At 46.7% G+C, this 20,279-nt stretch overlaps 1 protein-coding gene across 1 annotated transcript in view; it reads right to left on the bottom strand.

The window, feature by feature from the left end:
* Nucleotides 1–20,279, bottom strand: part of LOC138255404 (dedicator of cytokinesis protein 2-like) — a 1,984,107-nt gene that overhangs the window by 1,737,784 nt on the left and 226,044 nt on the right. Inside the window, exons 7-8 of the mRNA XM_069205837.1 lie at nt 12,293–12,428; nt 7,664–7,818 (exon numbers count right to left, since the gene is read on the bottom strand). Of these exons, the coding sequence (XP_069061938.1) occupies nt 7,664–7,818; nt 12,293–12,428 (291 nt within the window). The remainder of the gene's footprint in view (nt 1–7,663; nt 7,819–12,292; nt 12,429–20,279) is intronic.

Genomic DNA, 20,279 nt, shown 5'->3' on the forward strand with positions numbered 1-20,279 from the left:
GGTTCCCCTTTTCTGACCGCAGCTTTACCGCCGCGGTCAGAATGGCCCAGGAAGCACCGCCAGCCTGTTGGCGGTGCTTCCGCGGTCCCCGGCCCTGGCGGTCATGGACCGCCAGGGTCGGAATGACCCCCTATGTGTTTGACAATGCCATTTTTAGAAACTAGGCAATTTGTTGCTTAAACCATTCTGTGACTCTGCCTGTTTGTGGATTCCCTGTCTGGGTCAGTTTGACAGTTGAGCTGTTTGTACCTCTCTCTAGACAGTGACACAAAGGGAGCTGGGTTGTAGCCTGCATATCCTGATGAGCCATCTGTGCTGGGAGGGAGGGGAGGACTGGTCACTCACACCTGAAAGGGCTGTGCCTGTCCTCACACAATGCAGTCTCCAACCCCCTGGTGTGGGTCTGGGGCCTGGCCTGGGCAAGGCGGGATCTCACAAACAAGAGAGACTTTCCTTTGAAGTAGGCCTACTTCAAAGTCAGAAAGGGGTATAAGAAGAGCACCCAAACCCCTCAAAATGAGATCACTTCTGGATTCAAGAGGAACCTTTACCAAGGAGAAGAGATGAAGAGCTGAGGAGAAGTGCTGCCCCTGACTGTGCTTTGTTGGGCTATCCTGCAATTGCTGCTTCTGCCTGTGAAAGGGGACAAAGATTGGACTTTGTTGTGCATTCCTGCTTAAGTAGAATCTCCAAGGGCTTGAACTGAGCTTGCCTCCTGTTGTTAAAGTCTCAGGGCCATCAAGGACTTCCCCTGCCAGCACCTGGACTCTCTGCTGAGACTCCTGCCCTGCCAAGTGGTGCCCTATCCAGTTCCTGGGCCCTTGAAAGGTGAAGTTGGCAGACAAGTACTGAAAATCCACGCACAGACCACCGTGCGGATGAATCTATGACACACCTTCCGAGACACGGCTGATAAACGATGTGCCGCCGGCTTCGCAGCTGAAATCACCGCTCCACCTGCGTCACGGCTGGAGGATCTACGCAAAAAGGCTGGAGAAACAACGCGCAACACCCACTAACAGAGGCTAAATACGACGCAACCCCACACAGCACGGTTTCCTGATACCATGTGACTGGATTTTCCACGCATCGTCCCTGGACGTCCAAATCAACCCGACTCTGCGCGGATCCGAGGTGCCCATTCGGAAATTGACACATCGCTCTCTTGCGAGAGAGAAAATAGACGCATCGTGACCTGACCGGAGAAAGAAACAACGAATGGCCTCACTTGCGAGTAAGGAATCGACATATCACTACCCTTTTCCGGCGCACACTCGCCCTTGCGACTTTATTTTTGACGCTAACCAGGTACTTTGTCTGACAATAGCATTTACACTGTTTTCTAAGGATTAAGGGGGTCATTCCGACCCTGGCGGCCCGGGGACCGTGGAAGCTCCGCCAACAGGCTGGCGGTGCTTCCTGGCCAATTCTGACTGCGGCGGTAAAGCCGCGGTCAGAAAAGGGGAACCGGCGGTTTCCCGCCGGTTTTCCCCTGGCCAAAGGAATCCTCCATGGCGGCGCTGCTGGGGATTCCGACCCCCTTCCCGCCAGCCTGTTCCTGGCGGTTTACACCGCCAGGAACAGGCTGGCGGGAATGGGTGTCGTGGGGCCCCTGGGGGCCCCTGCACTGCCCATGCCACTGGCATGGGCAGTGCAGGGGCCCCCTAACAGGGCCCCATAAAGATTTTCAGTGTCTGCTTGGCAGACACTGAAAATCGCGACGGGTGCCACTGCACCCGTCGCACCGCAGCAAATCCGCCGGCTCCATTCGGAGCCGGCTTCATCTTTGCTGGGGCTTTCCCGCTGGGCCGGCGGGCGATCCTTTGCAGATCGCCCGCCGGCCCAGCGGGAAAGTCGGAATGTCCCCCGCGGTCATCTGACCGCGGGGCGGTGTTTGGGCGGTTTCCGCCCGGCGGGCGGCGCCCGCCGCCCGCCGGGGTCGAATGACCCCCTAAGACTCTTATTCATTTGAAGATTTATATCTTGACTTGTGTATGTTGGATTTTTGTCTTGTTTTGTTTAGATACATATTACCTATTTTTCTAAACCTGTGTTGAGTCATTTTGTAGTGGTTCACTGTATTACTGTGTGTGTTGGTACAAATTCTTTGCACCTTGCTTCTGAAGTGAAGCCTCCCTGCTTGTGCCAAGCTACCAAGGGGGTGATCCGGGGTTAACTGAGGGTGGTTCTCCTTTACAGGGTCCTTGCTTGGGCCTACAAACAAAGACACAATTTCTAACACCATCCATGAGACCAACTTCACATACAGTAGGAGATCTACAAGCTATCCTTGAGACTGACTTCACATACAGCAGGTTATCTACAAGCCATCCTTGAGACTGAGTTCACATAAAGCAGGTGATCTACACGCCATCCATCAGACCGACTTCACATACAGCAGGCGCTCTACAAGCCATCCATGAGACTGACGTCACATACAGTAGGGGATCTACAAGCCATCCTTGAGAATGACTTCACATACAGTAGGGGATCTACAAGCCATCCATGAGACTGACTTCACATATATCTGGCGAGCTACAAGCCATCCATGAGGCAAACTTCACATATATCTGGCGAGCTACAAACCATCCAGGAGACTGAATTCACAGATGACTGATGATCTACAAGCCATCCAGGTGACTGACTTCACATACGACTGACGATCTACAAGCCATCCAGGTGACTGACTTCACATACGACTGACGATCTACAAGCCATCCAGGAGACTGACTTCACATATGAGTGGTGATCTACAAGCCCACCCATGGCTACAAGCCACCCATGAGACTGCCTTCACATACTGTAGGGAATCTACAAGCCATCCATGAGAGAATTCACATATGGCTTGTAATCTACAAGCCACCCATACTGCCAACTTCAAATACAACGTGATTTGCTGCACTGCCCTGCGCCAAACGTCCATAAATATGTGCCCTAGTTTCTTGCTTTGTTTATGAATTTTTAAGGTCCTGTCTTCCTTCTGAATAGCATGAGAAACAAAGGGCATGCACAAGTTATTGGTTCATCAAAAAATTTATATCAGTAGAACAGCAGTTAAGGTTTCTAGCAAATGGGGTTGGGTAAGCTGTTTCATTAACAGCTTCACCACTGAGGCAAAAACATATTGTGGTAATCACCATAGACTGGAAGGTCTGGACCATCAGGTTGGGTTATTGTTAGTATTTCAGATCCTGTTATGTCCTCACCCACTTGTGGAAGGATGTCATTCATAGAAACTAATGAAATATTTATTTTTTAGTTAGAGTTGATTTGTCCTCGATATTTTCTTAGATCATCTGAAGTTTCAGACTGAAGAGCATGTATGTGGGATCTGTTGGTTCCATCGTCTGACTTGCAAGAATTCAAGCGGCCTGTGGGCGGGTTTCTAAGACAATAGGCGTTCCTACGTCTTGAGTTCGCTTATGGAAATCTCATGAGCATCCTGATTATTTGTTAGATAGTTCTCAATAAAAGAACCAAGATTGAGACTTGATTACATTACCCACCAAATGGGCGCTATTAAAGTAATCCAACAAAGGGCCGGATTTAGATCTTGGCGAAGGGGGTTACTCTTTCACAAAGTGACGGATATCCCGTCCGCCATATTACAATCCCACTATATCCTATGGGGATTGCAATATGGCAGAGAAGATGTCGGTAACTTTTGCGGTGGAGTATTCCTTCCACCAGGATCTAAATCAAGCCTGTAGTCTTTATTTATTTTGTAGACAACTTGATCTTCTAGATCTGAGACTCCAGCTGAAGTAAAGTTTTTGGGTGAGATGTAATTTTTATTTAGCTACGGGGAATCGTGAAATATTACTCAAGGTATTAATGTTCTACCTTTTGATTGAGACAGAGATATTGTTTTACTGGTCAGTGAAGTGATTTCTTAGGAAGAAATTTAAAAGCAATGGGAGATACATGAACAATGAAGCACTATATCCGGTCTGCTCCTTAAATAGTAAACGTAAGGGCAAAAATGTGGGTGTGGTCAAACGGATAGCCTCCTCCCAGACTCCTCCCCCTGACCTTTGCTGGCTACAATTGAGCAGGGCCACAGATTTAAGAACGCTACATCAAATGCTACTGGTTTATAATCAACAGGTGTGACCAGCATCGCCTATTGCCCCCCCCCCTATCGAACTGAACAGGTATATAAACAATTTTAGGGTAATAGTTGCTCATAAAAGTGCACAGCTGGAAGTCATTTTTTTTACTTGAGGGAAGGGGACTGGGTAAAAAAAAAACACAGCATCACTGAGGGGGCGGAAACCCTGATTCGCCCTCAACAAGCAGCAAGCGGTGTCTATCTACTGAGCGGCCTCTTATGGTAACATATATATGACCTTCCCTGGTCTCCTCACCAGGATGCCACAAGCCACACCAATGGTGCCTCCTCATCTGTCTGCAAGCTTGTGATTTTGCTACACTTTACACGTGCGGACCTCAGTCCTCAAGCTCACCAGCCGCTCTCTGGTAGTGCCACAAGAATCTGGAACTCTCTGTCCCATCCGCCTAACCTGCTGCCTCATCACCTTCAGAAAGGGCCTCACGATGCTCCTATTCGACGGACAACTTGGTTAGTCACCCTCAACCAGACTTAGGTCCTCTCTCCACCAGGATCTGAGCTACCTTGGTTATGTGACCCCACCACCTCAATCGATGCATTAACTGTGTACGACCGCTGACCAACTGCTGTATTTGCCTCATGTGGTAACTCCTGCATGCATCTACCCATGTAAACATCCAAGTTTAATTACTGTAACTGGAACTCGATGTAACCCACATATCTCGCTGTTGTTGTAAAGCATTCTGATGCCTTCGGGCCAAGTCCGCGCTAAATAGAATTGCAAAAATAAATTAAATAAAATAAAACCTCAGGCCCCCCACTGCCCACTGACATGCAGATGTGATGTCCGTGCCTTCCCCTTCCTCACCGCACAAGGCCTCTTAAGTCGCAGTGAGCAGATCCACATTAAGCGGCATATTTATGAGAGGCTCGCAACGTAATTGCGTCACTCTTAGTGACATAATAGCGTTTCATACCTTTCAACTATATCAAAGAGGCCACACAAAGCCACTTTGTGTGGCTTTGAATATCCTCATTGATATGGAGTAAGGCAAGGCAGAGCAAATTGCTGTGTTGCCGTGCTCTGCGTTAGGGAGGCATTGCATGGGCGTTTTGGTGGGTGTTCCCATACACCACCCATGGATTTTGACGCATTCCCAGATTTACAAGATCTTGTAAACCTGGGGGGTGCACCAAAACTTTACGCCTTGCCAGGGAAGGTGCTACAAAAAGAAATATCTTTATTTTTCCTAATTTTTCCTCTTTCTATGTGTACTGCATACGGGATTACACATAGAAAGCGGCAAATGCCTCCTAAGAGCAATCCAGTGTGCAACGCGGGCACCCTTGCACCGCGTTGTCGCTAGGCTGCCAAACGGGCGCCAGTGCAGGGGAAAGGACAAGAATACAGTGTATGCAATAGATATGGCGCATTCCTGCCCTTTCCATTTGAGGCACGGCAGCGCAGCGAGGCACCTTGCTACTCTGCACTGCACCAAATCCCCATACATCTGGCCCTAATGGGGCAAAAGGTAGGGGCAGGAAGGGGCAGGAAGGGTCAGCAGCCCAAGCACCAAACCTCCCCCTCAGCATTAATGCCGTGAAACAGAGACTGGTCCAGCCTCGGGCCACAAGGGCCACAGTACCCGGGGGCTATCAGGACAGAGCTCCACCAAGGATGGGAACTAGAGGAGAAGTCAGCACAGCAAGGTCAAGCTCAGCATAAGACATCGTGGATATGACACAAGGTGAATGCGGTGAGCACGAGCGCTCAGCGATGGCGCGAGAAAGACGACCACTTTCACACTTCGGGAGAATCAGTGAGCGAAAATTGAGCGGGCACAATTCGATGCATCATTCATATCCCTATCTACATATAAGCCTACCTTGTGGGAAACATAACTAAAGGCACTGACCTCTCCCAAGCAGTGCTTAATTTGTAAAAAATATAAGTACCAGGGCCCTTGTCAGGAGGCCACTGGAGCTTGTACCACTCATTAGTTGCTTTAAAAGCATATTGAAATAATAAACAACTGTTCTTCTGCTTATCTTCAAATTACACAAGCAGCGCCACCATGTGGCAGCTGTCATAAGTGCCGGTGTTGAAAATGTAGTCCCGGTGCCAAGCACCAGAAACCACAGGCTCAAATTAAACACTGCTACCAAGTGTTGCTGTGATACATCGGGGCTTTCTTTCCTTCTGATCTGCAAACAGAGCTGCAATTTCAAGGACAAACAATAGAATTTTTATTTGGACTAGCTGCCCACGTTCTGCTTTCTTTCTGCTCTGAAGGTATCAATACATACTGCTGCCAGGCGGATTCAAGGCAAGGCATATCATGAAACACTTGTACAGTGCCTCAGGTCCAGTTTCAGGATTAAATCCAGGTAGTTGACAAATAACTTACAGTCTCTTGCGGTTGAAGAAGAACCAAAAGGAGGGACTTACTGAAGCTTGATAATACACCTGGGTGGATAAATTGGATCAAATTCAATGAAAGAAATGGGTGTAATTCGAGCAGGGGTGGCTCCTCCGGTATGGCAGAGGAGCATCGCCCCCCCTTCGCCAGCAGCAGCTGCAAAACTTTTACAATAAAACAATAATAAACTTTGTTTATTATTGCTTTATTGTAAATGGGGCTGGGCCATGGGGCATGACATAGACACAGCGCATGTGTGTTTGGCTGGCTGCCTCAGGATGGCTAAACACACATGAGCACTTGGATCCCTTTAACCCGGCACTGTGCTGCTGAGTTGGAGAGAGCAGACAGAGGCTCCCGGTCTGCCTCGGAGCGCCAAGCCAGGACGCTCTGGACAATCTGAATGCTGCTCTCATGCTGCCAGCAGCATGAGAGCAGCTTTTAGATTGGCCACAGGGAAAGCTGGGAGCCTGTGCCTGCAGTGGAGGCTGAAGAGTGCCGCTGCGGCTGGGGTGAATCAGGTAAGTGTTTTTAAATGTTTTCACGTTTTCTCTTCTCCCCCAGTTCCCCCCGAGGATGCAAGTTCTAGGATCTTGCATAAGGGAACTTGTCCTGGCCTTCAGAGCCCCTTTTTGTGTCTCTTACATAGAGAGTTTTTTTTTTATCAAGATAGGAAAGGAGGGAGGAAAAATCAGGGCAGGAAGTTAAATAAAAGTTCAATACTTCTCAGAGAGGATGTAGCTCAGTGGTCAGAGCGACTGCCTCGGGAGCCAGAGATCTGGGTTCGATCATTGGCGTTGGCACAACGTCCTGTGATTTTGGGCAAATTACTTGATCTCCCCGTGCCAGTGGAAAGCGCCTTGAGACCCTCACCGGTGATAAGCCGTGCTATCTAAATCTTCATTTCGTTTCAGTCTAGCATATTGCCAGCCCAGACAAATGAAGGGACATATATTCACAAGCCCCTTGTGCCACAATAGCATCACATTTTTTGATTGTCCTAACGTGTGCCATGGTGCGCTGTATTGTAAATACGGCGCACACATGGTGTCATTAGGGGGGGTGCAAAGGGATGTGAGAAAATTGGTGCATCATCTATGATGCAACACTTTCTTGTAAATATGCCCCTAAGATTGAACACCCACTCTTTCCATGGAGCTCCCTTTCTTACCTGATCATTTTCTGCTTGTTGGGGTCATAGAGCGCCATCAAGAGCTCCGCCTCCTCGCCGATTTTGCACACAAAGTTTCTGACGCATAGGTAAATGCTGTGTGTAGGCGACTGTGCAAAGCGGCTCATCTGGCTGAATTCACTCTGCTTGTTGTACTAAGTGCAGGAGAGAAAAAGACAGAATAAATTGGACATTTTATCTCTGAGATTGCATGTTTCGCGCTGCGCCAAAGGTGCTCGTTATCGGCTTTTATCGCCACGAAGCGCGTCACCGGATCATATCACAAAGACATATGCGAGTTGTTGGATTCTTAATATGCACCTTCTCTGCACTTATCCCAAAATGATGCTATCTGCCTCATTCTTGAGATCTACTTGTGATACTATCAGTAGAATTCCAAGATTATCTACGCGGAAAGTTTGTTCAAGACACAGCATGATATATAAGTGCAGTATCACATATACTCCATATGAGGACTTGCGTCACATGCTTTTCCTTAGGGAAAAACAATGACCATATGAATACACCTATTCGAGAGGGATGCAGATGTGTCTTATGGGGTCCAGGTATGAAGTGCGCATGTGCATAATGGGGTCCAGGTATGAAGAACACACACAAAGATTTGCTGGTGGCCAATTTACATCCCCACGCCTAACTGTGGAAGTGCACCAAAAGCAAGAACTTACCCTTGCTTTTCGTAATGTGATTTTGTGGTTTATATTGGGTGTGAAGTGAAATTCTCAAATTTGAAGTATTCAATCAATTGGTATGAGATAGGGCACAGCCTACATCATGACATTTGGTCATCGCTGACCCATAAAGGGACCCATCACCAAGGTGCAGTAAGTCACTCTCATGATGCCTCAACTGAGGTTGGTGTCCTTGAATCCAGAGGGATCACAACATTCAGTCCTGACACCTGTGTGACTACAAGGATACGCTCATCTCTAAGGCACAAATCTACAAAAGCTTTTTGCATTTATAAACAGACCAAATCGCACTTTTGGGCCGTTAAGAAATGCAAAAGTGCCTTTTCTCGTGTACAAAAGCTAGAAATGTAGTCACAAATTGTGATTTCTACCTCGTACTTTGCGATTACCTAAATAAGAAAATTCAAATAGGGATTTCCTATTCGGATATCCAAACGGCATGAACATAGCATTTCTCAAATGTGAATGAAATGGGCATTTAGGAAACGCTATTACTATTGAATCCAATTCTACGGTAACCAGGTGCAATTTTGAAAAAAGGCACCCAAAATGCATGTTGTGCAGTGCCATAGAGCGCACACTCACCCGAGGGCATAGGAGCCCTTTACACGGGCACCACTTTCTTTTTCTCCACATTTAAGGGGGGCCTTAGGTCCGTAGGTACGAATGGTTTTGCATTTCCAAATTTGCGTTTTCCTAATTCCAATTGCAACTCCATGGAAATCCCGATAAGGAAATCACAATTTTGGTACATTCCTATTTGCGATTCCCAAATTGCAATTCCTTATGATTCGCAATTTAGGAATCACAAATGGGAATCTTTGTACAGATGGGCCTAAGATACCTCTTGCTGAGGTCTCTATTTCCACTATACAAGCTCTCTATTCATTCATTCATGGTCAACAGGTCACACTCAGAATTAATGAACATAAATTTTGCATGTAAGTTTCACAGAGCTTTGCATCCCACGCACACCCTTTGCGAATCAAAAGAGATGAAAGAGAAGAACGGATGGAGTATGGTCATGGAACGCATGGGTACCTTCTGTGGACAGGTCATGGTACGTTTACCGTTCCAAGTGCTGGAAGTACTAGTGAAAACAGAGGTGGAGTGAGAACTAGGGGGCATACTCATGGGGAATTGGCATACGGCAGCATCACAAGTCATCTTGCCGCGCTGCCCTACGCCAAAGGGAAAGGGCAGCAATGCCCTGTGTTTATGCAATACGGCACATTCCTGTCTTTGTCTCTGCATCAGTGCACAATTTGCTACTAGTGTCAAGGCTGGCACCCTTGCACCATGGTGCACCTGCATCGGTGCACAATTTGCTACTTAGTGCCAAGGAAGGTACCCTTGCACCGTGGTGCAAAGATGCCTGCATTGATGCAGGGTTGTTTTTATGCAGGGAGGGGCACCTTCCTGCACAGAAACGACCCTGAGAGGTGTTCTCCTCTTTCTATGTGGGACAGCGTCAAAATCCATGGATGTTGCATGGGAAGCACAACGCCCGTGGAACACCTCCTTGACGCAGAGCAAGGCAACGCAGTGCCTCACTTCAGAAATATGAAGCCATTCAAAGCCATGCAAAGTAGCGCTGCGTGGCCTCATAGGTATGGTCCAGCAGTCTGCGCCCCGGAGCGTCAAAAAAAGGCTCTATCGGTGCATGGTTCTCATAAATTTGCCCCGTAGTGTTTAGTGCTGATGGTCATTGTAATACTAAAGGAAGCACAAGTAGGCCTGTACTATTAATCCACTAGTAGAATAGTTTGAATACTACTTCTGAGAGAAGACGGACTTGTAGAAGTGGTTGTAAAAGATGTTTGACCTGTAATGTTTCTGGCAGTCGTAATACCAGTGTAAGTACTCATAGTTGTATGCTGAATAGTATTACTAGTAATACTAGTGGTACTACTGCTAGTGGTAGTACCTGGGCTAGTAGAAGCACTATAATAGTACAATTAGCGCTACTAGAAAGGCTATCCAAAGAAGCCACAATAGCAGCATTAAGTACAGTAATAGTGACTAGTAGAGGCTCTTTGGTATGCAGTAGGGATAGTAGTTGCATGAGACTAATTTGTGGTAAACAAAAATATTGCCTATTATTTTTTACACTAAGAGAAACGTTGTGCATCTGTACTTTCCTTTTTTTTTTCAGGACGTAGATGAATTGTGACTCTATGGCGTTGACTCGATGTAGTGGGGCTCTCAATGGTAATGGACTTTTTAGATGAAGCCGACTCAATGAGTTTGGTCTTTGATGCGTAAGAACTCTATGGAGATGACTCAAAATTGTGGGGCTCTCCGTGATAATGGACTTTTTAGATGAAGCTGATTCGATGAGTTTAGTCTATGATGCATATGGACTCTATGGTGTTGACTCGATGTAGTGGGGCTCTCAATGGTAATGGACTTTTTTGATGAAGCCGGCTCAATGAGTTTGGTCTTCGATGCGTAAGAACTCTATGGAGATGACTCAAAATTGTGGGGCTCTCTGTGGTAATGGACCTTTTAGATGAAGCTGACTCGAACAGTTTAGTCTGTGATGCATATGGACTCTATGGCGTTGACTCGATGTAGTGGGGCTCTCAATGGTAATCAACATTTTTAATGAAGTGTACTAAATGATCTGGTAGTCAAAGTAATGGGAATCTGAAAATGACTCGATGTGGTTGAGCTCTCAGTGGTAATCAACTTTTTAAATGAAGCTGACTCAGTGATTTGGTAGTCAATGAATTGGAAATCTGGAGATGACTCGATGTAGTGGGGCTCTTGATGGTAATAGACTTTTTAATTAAAGCTGATTTGATGATTTGGTAGTCAAAGCAATAGGACTCTATGGAGATAACTCGATGTTGTGGGGCTCTCAATAGTAATGGACTTTTTAAATGAAGCCGACTCAATGAGGTTGGTAGTCAATGAATTGGGACTCTATGGAGATGACTCAATGTAGGGCAGCTTTTCATGGTACTGGGATTTTTAAGTGAAGCTGACTCAATGATTTAGTAGTTGAAGAATAGGTACTCTATGGAAATGCTTCAATGTAATTGGGTTCTCGATGGTGATGGACTTTTTAGATGAAGCCGAATCAGTGAGGTTGGTTTACGATGCATAAGGACTTTATGGAGATAACTGGATGTTGTGGTGCTCTTGATGGTAACGGACTTTTTAAATGAAGCTGACTCGATGAGTTTGGTAATCAATTAAATGCGACTCCATGGAGATGACTCGATGTAGTGGAGTTCTTGATGGTACAGGACTTTTTAAGTAAAGCTGACTCGATGAATTCCTACTCTCTGGAAATGCCTTGATGTAATTGGGATCTCAATGGCGATGGATTTTTTTAGATCAAGCCGACTCAATGAGTTTGATCGTTGATGAATTGGAACTCTATAGAGATAACTCAATATAGTGTGTCTGCCAATGGTAATGGACTATTTAGATGAAGCCAACTGAATATGTTTGGTAGACGATGAATTAGGGCTCTATGAAAGAGCACTGATCAGATGCAGCTCCACAGCGATAAATTGTACTGGTGCAGCCTGGCGCAAGGATGGATGGACCATCACAGCTTCACAAGGTGCAATGGCGATGATTCATACGGAATATAACTATATTAGAAACGCAGATGTGTGAAGACGTGTAATGCATGGTAGAAGCTCTCACCATAGGAAGAATCTCAATAGTGAACACGTCACCTTTGCCATCCAATGAGATTAACACAAACCGGATCTATCTGACTGGTCTGTTGTCCGCTTAAGATATAATATTGCTGTTGAACTGGAATATTTTCCAACCATCTGCCAAACGAACCTACGCACATCTCTGTGATCAGAGATACATTCAAAAGGGATCAGGCTTTCAACAGAGGTCAGTAGAAGGTGCAAGAGTGTGGACCATGATGCATTATTGCTGTACTTACGGACTCCTCACGGATACGGTCAGTAATCAGCTGCGTGGCTTTCTTGTGCGCCTGAAAGAGGTGGATGATGCTGGTTCTGTCCGGGTCTAAGATGTTACCGTTTTCATCTCGAACCACCAAATCGAGCTCCAGGATCCTGCAGAAAAAGAAGATCATTCTGGAGTCAGAATATCTCTCCATCAGATGGGCACTAGCAGGCAGGTAAGCAGAAGAAGCTCCCAGTTCTGCCTCTGAGCTGATGAGGGACATGGGCAATCAGGGACATCGGTACCTTATCATCAAGACTCACACACCCAGGTTCAATCTTCAGAAAGGTAATGCAATGATCATCTCACAAACGTCCTTCTACTAAGCGGAGTCCACCAGCCAGGCAGCCGTACCAGATAGCTGCGTTGAAAACATAGGGCTTGATTTAGATCTTGGCGGACAAGTTACTCTGTCACCACGGAGACGGACTTCCTGTCCGCCAAAATATAAATCCCTTAGGATATAAGGAAGTAACTTGTCCACCAAGATTTAAATCAGGGCCATGGTCTAGCTTGTGGGTGCTAGACAGAAACTCTGACAGAAACAATTCAGTGGCAGCCATGGACTAAACACACACCGTATACTCCTTCAAAGCACTGCTGTAATTTGTGCAGCTTAGGGGGACATGCACCCTGCTTTGCATTTTTCTTTACAGTTATAATAGTTGTATCATTTATCTGGTTTATCATCTCAAAAGTGAATCCCAAGTTACTATGATGCATGTGTAAGCACATACGTATGTATGTGTATATGTATGTAAGTATATGAATGGGTCAGAGTGGGGCTCTCGGGGAGGTCCACCATGCTGGTATTGAGCCAATGAGTAGATGTTGCTCTAAGTTAGACATCTTGCTAGAAAGCTTTGGTTACAAACTGTAGTATTAATCTATACGAGACATGGCCACTGACAGGAGGAAGGGCATCCAGAGGGTGATACAGCTGAGAGAGGATATCATGAAAGACAGCACACACAATATAAAACTTTGCAGTGATGACAGTAGGTTGAGCTTCGAAGGAAAGTTTGTGTCACGTGATTCTTGTATTACGTACCTTATTGGCGGATTAGGGACAGGGCGACTTTTTCTAACTCAAATCACACTAAATTAAGTGCAAGACTCCGGGTGTAGCTACTACTCAACGAGTAAGTAGGGGTTAATTTTTCCTATTTATATTTGGAACTGAGGGCCACACGTACAAAGCTTTTTTCCAGTCGCAAACGGGCCAATTTGCGGAATCAACCAATTTGCGACTGGAAAAATGCCTTTTGGGATGTACAAAATCCAAATTTTGATTTGGGACCTTGTTACTGAATCGCAATTTATGTTTTGAGATTCAGTATTAGGAAGGGGCGTGTTCAGGGCAACTCTTCTTAATAGCGACTCGCAGTGGGATGTAAGAATGTTTTGTGACCGAAATGCGGTAGCAAAACAATCATAGGTTAGCATCAACTCAAAATTGGTGGTAACCCCTTTGCGAATGGGAAGGACCCCTAAAAGGACCCCTTCCCCTTTGTGAATGTGGGAGACAACATTTTTTTAAGAGCATGCAGTGGTCCCACAGACCACTGTCTACTCTTAAAAAATAAAATTAAAAACTTTTCCTTTTTCTTTTTGAACCCGTTTTCCTTTAAGGAAAATGGGCTGCATTTCACAAAAATTAAATGTTTTATTTGATAAGCAATCACAGACACGGTGGTCTGCTGACCCCAGCAGGCCACCTCCTTATGCTATTTGACAAGTCATAATGGGTCGCAAATCGAGACTTACCTCATGAATATTGATGAAGTAGGTCCATCTGTGACTTACTGGGAATCGCTAATGGTGCTCGGGACACATTACTCCATCGCTCTTTGCGATTTCTTAATTGCAAATCGCAAAAATTTGCATTTAGGGAATCACAGGCACATTTTTTCGTACATGTGGCCGTGAGTCCCCAAGCTATATACTGTTCATGGGAGTAGGGCCTTGTATTTGATGTTTTGGGCAGTTGTGGTCTGTCCACTGAGTGTGTTGTAGCCAAGGTTGTAGCTGTCAAGGACGTAGCACAACAGTTGCAGGTACAAGTTGAAGAGGATCGGGGCGTGTCCAAGATGGCGACCGGGTCAGACGCATAATCCGCAGCTCCGACCCGGCATACAATAAGGATCCTGTCAAAAGACGCTTTGACCCGCTGCGGGGGTGAGAATCATCCCCCCCCAGCAGCGGAACCAACGTGACGGAGGCGGCGGCGGGCGGAGAGCCGGGGGAGCTGCTTGGGGCGCCCGGCTTGCGCCCGATCCGAGGGACGCTCGGGGCGCCATCTTACGCCGCACGATCGCGCTGGGAGACGCCCGAGCGCTGCGAGCGCTGAAGAACTGAGCCGCGATCGTGCAGAACGACGGAGCTCCCTATGGGCGGTGAGTGGAGGATTATCCTTGGGGGCACCGAGCCTAGATGACCCTGCCCCAACGTGGCTGCGATCATAGGGCACCTGGGTGCCGAGCTGGGTGCTCCGAGGGACCCCTGTGCCCTTTCGGAGTTCACGTGGACCCTTAGTTAGCCAAGTCCATACCTGAAAGGCCACCAGATAAAAGTGAATACAGATTTTAGAGGGCTAAAACAACGTGATACAGACATAGGGGGTTGCGCCCACGCGGGAATACGTCGGATCATCATGGTGGGGGCAAACAAGGAGTAGAAGTGCCTAGTCTAAGGGCACGTGAAAAGCTGATGCCACATCAACACAAAAATCAACAGGAACGCAGGAGTAAATAAACTACAGAAGCAACTGACCTAGGTGGCGCCTACTGGCGTGTACGCAGTGGGAAAACGGGAGGCCGCCTGACACCCTCAGGCACCGTGTTGCAGTTAGACCTCTATACACCATATGGGATGTGCCGCTGGCGCCGTAGCACTTTGCCAATGTGATAAAATTAGACAACACAACACTGAATTCAGAGAGCAGCAATAAAACTGAGCGGGAACTACCTGATGGGAAAACCAAAGATCCCGCGTGTGCCCCCAGAAACCATGGACCCTATTAAACCGCCTCTAACATCCGGGGCTACAGACACATGCCAAACCCTGCAGAAAATGGAAGCGACACTACAAACGCACTCAACACAGTTCGAAAAAGTGCTGCAAGCCATACTTGATACTAAAACAACGCTGGAAGCGAAGATTGGCTCAATCACAGAAGATGTTAACTTGCTTCGCGCGGACCAACAGGCACTAGCAGAAAAGGTCTCTGAGCTTGAAAAAGACACGTTGCACCTCACACCATCTATGCTTGAGGTTAAATCCCGACTAAGTGCTATAACAGCTGAAGTTGAGACACTTAAACGCAGAGCCGAAGAATCCGAAGGTAGATTGCGCCGAAATAACATCCGGTTCGTGGGACTTCCGGAACGCGCCGAAGGCCCAAATACAGAACTCTTTATCGAACAATGGCTGATTGAATCGGTGCTGAAAAACAACGTTCCAAAGTTTTTCTCAATAGAACGCGCCCACAGGGTCCCGGGCAGACCCCCTCCACCGGGTGCTTATCCACGTCCCCTCATAGCAAAACTACTGAACTACCGTGACAGAGACCTTATACTACAATTATTTCGAAAAATAGGCCCAATACACTTTGAGAGCACACAAATAACCGCCTATCCGGATTTCACAGTAGAGGTACAAAAAAAAAAAAACTCATTCTACCGGATCAAAGAGCATCTAAGAGAACACAATATTAAATACTCCTTGCTGTTCCCCGCTAAACTCCGTATACAAGACAACACTCGCACTCTATTTTTCACTACTCCTGAAGACGCATGGACCTGGCTCCATGCAAAAGGCCTAGCTGACCCACTACCCTCTAAGGACAAAAGCCTTCCCCCGAGGAATAAACGTAAGCCTCGCAGTAAACAAGACAACAAACCATCCCCTGAACAATCGCGAGTTGAACGATCGCTACTGCTACAGTCTACGATGCGTTTTGCCAATGCGTCACCGACTTCTCTATCTGGGCAATCAGAAGTAGATCCTGACCTAGAGTTAAACTCCGACTCAACGGACACTACCCGTGGCCCCAACCTCACTCCAAGAACAGCAGATGACATTTGTTAAACCCTGGACCCTGAATAATGGAGGCTACCCCATCCGCAGTTCCTAGCTGGATGGTTCTGTCGTTCGCAATCGCATAAATACTTTCCTTATTCTGTGGGCTCGGCTCGTTGCCGCTCCTGTCTCGCATGGACACCAACATACGTAAAATAGGCCGGGTCTAAGACACTCAACCACCCGCAGCCATGGAACACCCTCCGCTCCGTATGGACAGTTACCCCAAGATGACAAGTTTTGTTACCCCCTTGTTTTTACCACAACTGCCATTGTTGCTAAACATAGCAGATCTTATAGTTGTAGGTAATTGGAACGTTTTACTGTTATATGTATTGACATGTATTATATGCAGAGCGCCACACTACAATGTAAACTTTAAAGGCAGGTCTCACACTTCAGTAGTCAAGAGGCTAGATGATATGTATAGGTATCAAATAACAAAGAAAATCTGGCTTGCGCAACCACAGATGGTACCCCCCCACTTTATTTCACTTAGATCCCATGGCACTCCAAAATAAGCGCTATACCGCAAGTTATAAAATTCTCACATGGAATGTAAAGGGCATGGCATCCGTGGGCAAAAGACATCGGATTTATACGTACCTAAGGAGGCACCAGATTCAAATAGCCATGTTGCAAGAGACACATTTAGATGAACCCTCGTTGGCAAATACCAAAACAAAATGGAAAGGCCAATTATATGGGACCACCTTCTCGACATACGCAAGAGGAGCGGTAATCTGGATAGCCCCCGGGGTCCCATACACTATGTCCCGCAAACAATGTGACCCAAACGGGCGGTACGTAGTACTGGAGGGTACCTTAGACGGAAGCCCTTTAGCCCTGATAACATTATATACTCCTAATACAAACCAACGGGACTTCCTAGGGACATTGGGCAGTAGCATGCTCAGCGACCCAGCAACAGATGCTTTATGGGGAGGCGACTTTAACTGCGTTCTAGATATCCTGAAAGATCGCTCTACCCCCCCGCTGGATCGCACCCCTGCTAAACGAGCATCGCTTGACCTCGTGGACTGGGCTTCTAATAACGGGCTGAGCGAAATTTGGAGAACTTCCCATCCCACACTACGTGAGTACTCGTTCTACTCACCAGTGCATAAACTCTACACTAGGCTGGATATGTTCTTCGCTACACCTAGCATAATCCCAAAGGTAACTTCATCTGGCTACCTAGCCCGTACTATATCAGATCATAACCCACACTACTCCATATTGCTATGGGGATACATGCATGCCAGCATTCCAACATGGCGTCTGCAACCAGACGCCCTGACTGACCCTCCCTTTAACACTGAATTGGCCACATGCCTGTCGACCTATTTCTCTCTAAATAAAAATACAACACCAACCCGAGCCACCGAGTGGGATGCACATAAAGTGGTAATTAGAGGACACTGTCTGGCAGTGTCAGTACTACAGAGCTACTAAAATTGGAAGCCAAAATACAAAGGGCGGAGACTGAAGTCACAACAAATAAAACCCCAACAGAAATGCTAATATCACTGAAAGCAAAATACAGAGAAACAGATGACAGTCTTAGCAGGCACAATTATAGACACTTTAAAACGAGACAACATGCCGAGGGGGACAGATCGGGCAAACTGCTGGCGTGGTTAGTGCGGCAATCACCGCAATCATCGCCGATAGGAGCTATCAAATTGCAAACAGGGATAGTGGTTAACACTCAAATGGACATTAACAAAGCCTTCTATACGTACTATCACATGTTGTACCAAGCCTCTATCCCCCCTACAGAACAACAATTGTCCGAATTTCTAGTCCAGATTCCCCAAAATTCGAACGTCGTCAACAACGCTGATATCCTAGACGGCCCCATTACCATTGAGGAGCTTCGCTTGGCCCTCTCTCAGATGGCACACGGCAAGTCCCCTGGCACTGAAGGTCTACCACCAGAATATTACAACTCGCACAGCAATCATTTGTTACAGCCTCTGTTGGAGGTGTTTAACGAAGCACGCAATAGAAAACAATTGCCAGACTCTATGAGGGAAGCACTAATAGTGGTCCCAAACCGGGGCGGGACCCACTGGACGTCAGATCATATAGACCACTCTCGCTACTGAACACTGACTGCAAACTTCTAGGGAAAATCCTAGCAAACAGATTGCTTCCCCACTTGCCACACTTAGTACACCCGGACCAGTCGGGATTTATCCCGGGAAGAAACACTTTTCTCAATATAAGGCGACTAATCCATATCATGCACAATACCACTGATCCAGATAGTGTGACTGTGTCACTAGACATAGAGAAGGCGTTCGATACACTGGGATGGGAATATCTATTTAGTGCCCTCAAGGCGTTAGGATTCCAGAGTAGCTTCATTAACTGGATTGCTACACTGTATTCCAAAACAACAGCCCGAGTTAAAACTGGTCAGGTAGTGTCGGAGGCCTTTCCTGTGAACAGAGGAACCAGGCAGGGCTGCCCGCTCTCACCATTGCTGATATCACATAATATCCTTGTACGCGGACGATGCCCTGGTATATTTGCGTAATCACTCTGTCTCCCTGCCTAAGATAATGCATATACTGAATAGGTTTGCTCTTGTATCTGTATTACATGTGAATTGGTCTAAATCCTGTATCTTCCCTCTTACTTGCTTGCCCCCTGAACGTCGAGCATTCCTCCCCATGCATCAACTACCATGGTCGCACCAAACCTTCAAATATTTGGGTGTTCAAGTATATCATTCTATGTCAGACCTAAAAGAAGGTAACCTAGACAGGCTGCTTCGTTCCACCCGTGGCTCCTTGACATTTTGGAGCTCCTTGCCCTTATCACCTATGGGCCGGATAGCAATAGTTAAAATGCTAATATTACCAAGATTCCTATATTATTTCTCTGCACTTCCGCTGTCTTTACCACGCTCGTTTTTCCACAAAGTGCATTCCCTATTAACTGACCTGTTATGGGGCAGAGACAGACGCAGAGTAGCCCTAACCACCACACAATATCCACAAGCGGAGGGTGGTTTAGGCATGCCAAACTTGGAGCTATATTATGCAGCAGCCCAACTTCAATGGGTCACCAAATGGCTCAACGAGCCGTCCAATGCAGAGTCTACAGCAATAGTGGCTTATATAACTCCAACAACGATACTGACATGGTTATTAACAGGGCTCCCTCACCTATTACATAATACTCCCCTGCTAGATTCGGCTAGACACTGCTGGAAGAGATACATACAGGGCAAAAGGCAGCCCCTCCCCTACTCTCCCTTAATTCCAATACTACAGTTGCCGGGCATCCACGCACTATCCTCTCATCATGATGTACGGGCAGTTAACACTCTGAACACAGGAGACCTATATAAGGACTCCAAAGTAATCAAGTTTACAGAACTGGTGGCTACGGAGATAATGCAACCACGTGCCTTTTTGACATTCAATGCCATAACTAATCTCCTACGTAACATATGGGGCTGCGGACATAATGAGCCAAACGAATCCCCCCTAATTACTACTATACTCTCTATGGGGGAAGCAAAATGTGTCGTTACCAAATTATACAAAATACTCTTAACAAATAGCTGCAAAGCTCTAACCCAGGTCAAGCATCGCTGGGATTCTGCCCTTCCTGTACCAATTGCACAAAAATCCTGGGACACAGCCCTCACTTCGATTAAGTCCGTATCTCGCAACTTCAGACTAAGATATACGCAATTTAATTATGTGCATCATGCATATCTTTCCCCTGCCCGTATTCATAAAATATATCCAGGAGCTAACTCCATATGTCCAAGATGCGCTACCCCTGCAGCAACTTTTTACCATATGGTTTGGGAATGTCATACGATCAACACTGGTTGGAACCAAATAGTTGCTACAACC

Source organism: Pleurodeles waltl, chromosome 1_1, assembly GCF_031143425.1.
Source record: "Pleurodeles waltl isolate 20211129_DDA chromosome 1_1, aPleWal1.hap1.20221129, whole genome shotgun sequence".
In the NCBI taxonomy this organism is placed as follows: Eukaryota; Metazoa; Chordata; class Amphibia; order Caudata; family Salamandridae; genus Pleurodeles; species Pleurodeles waltl.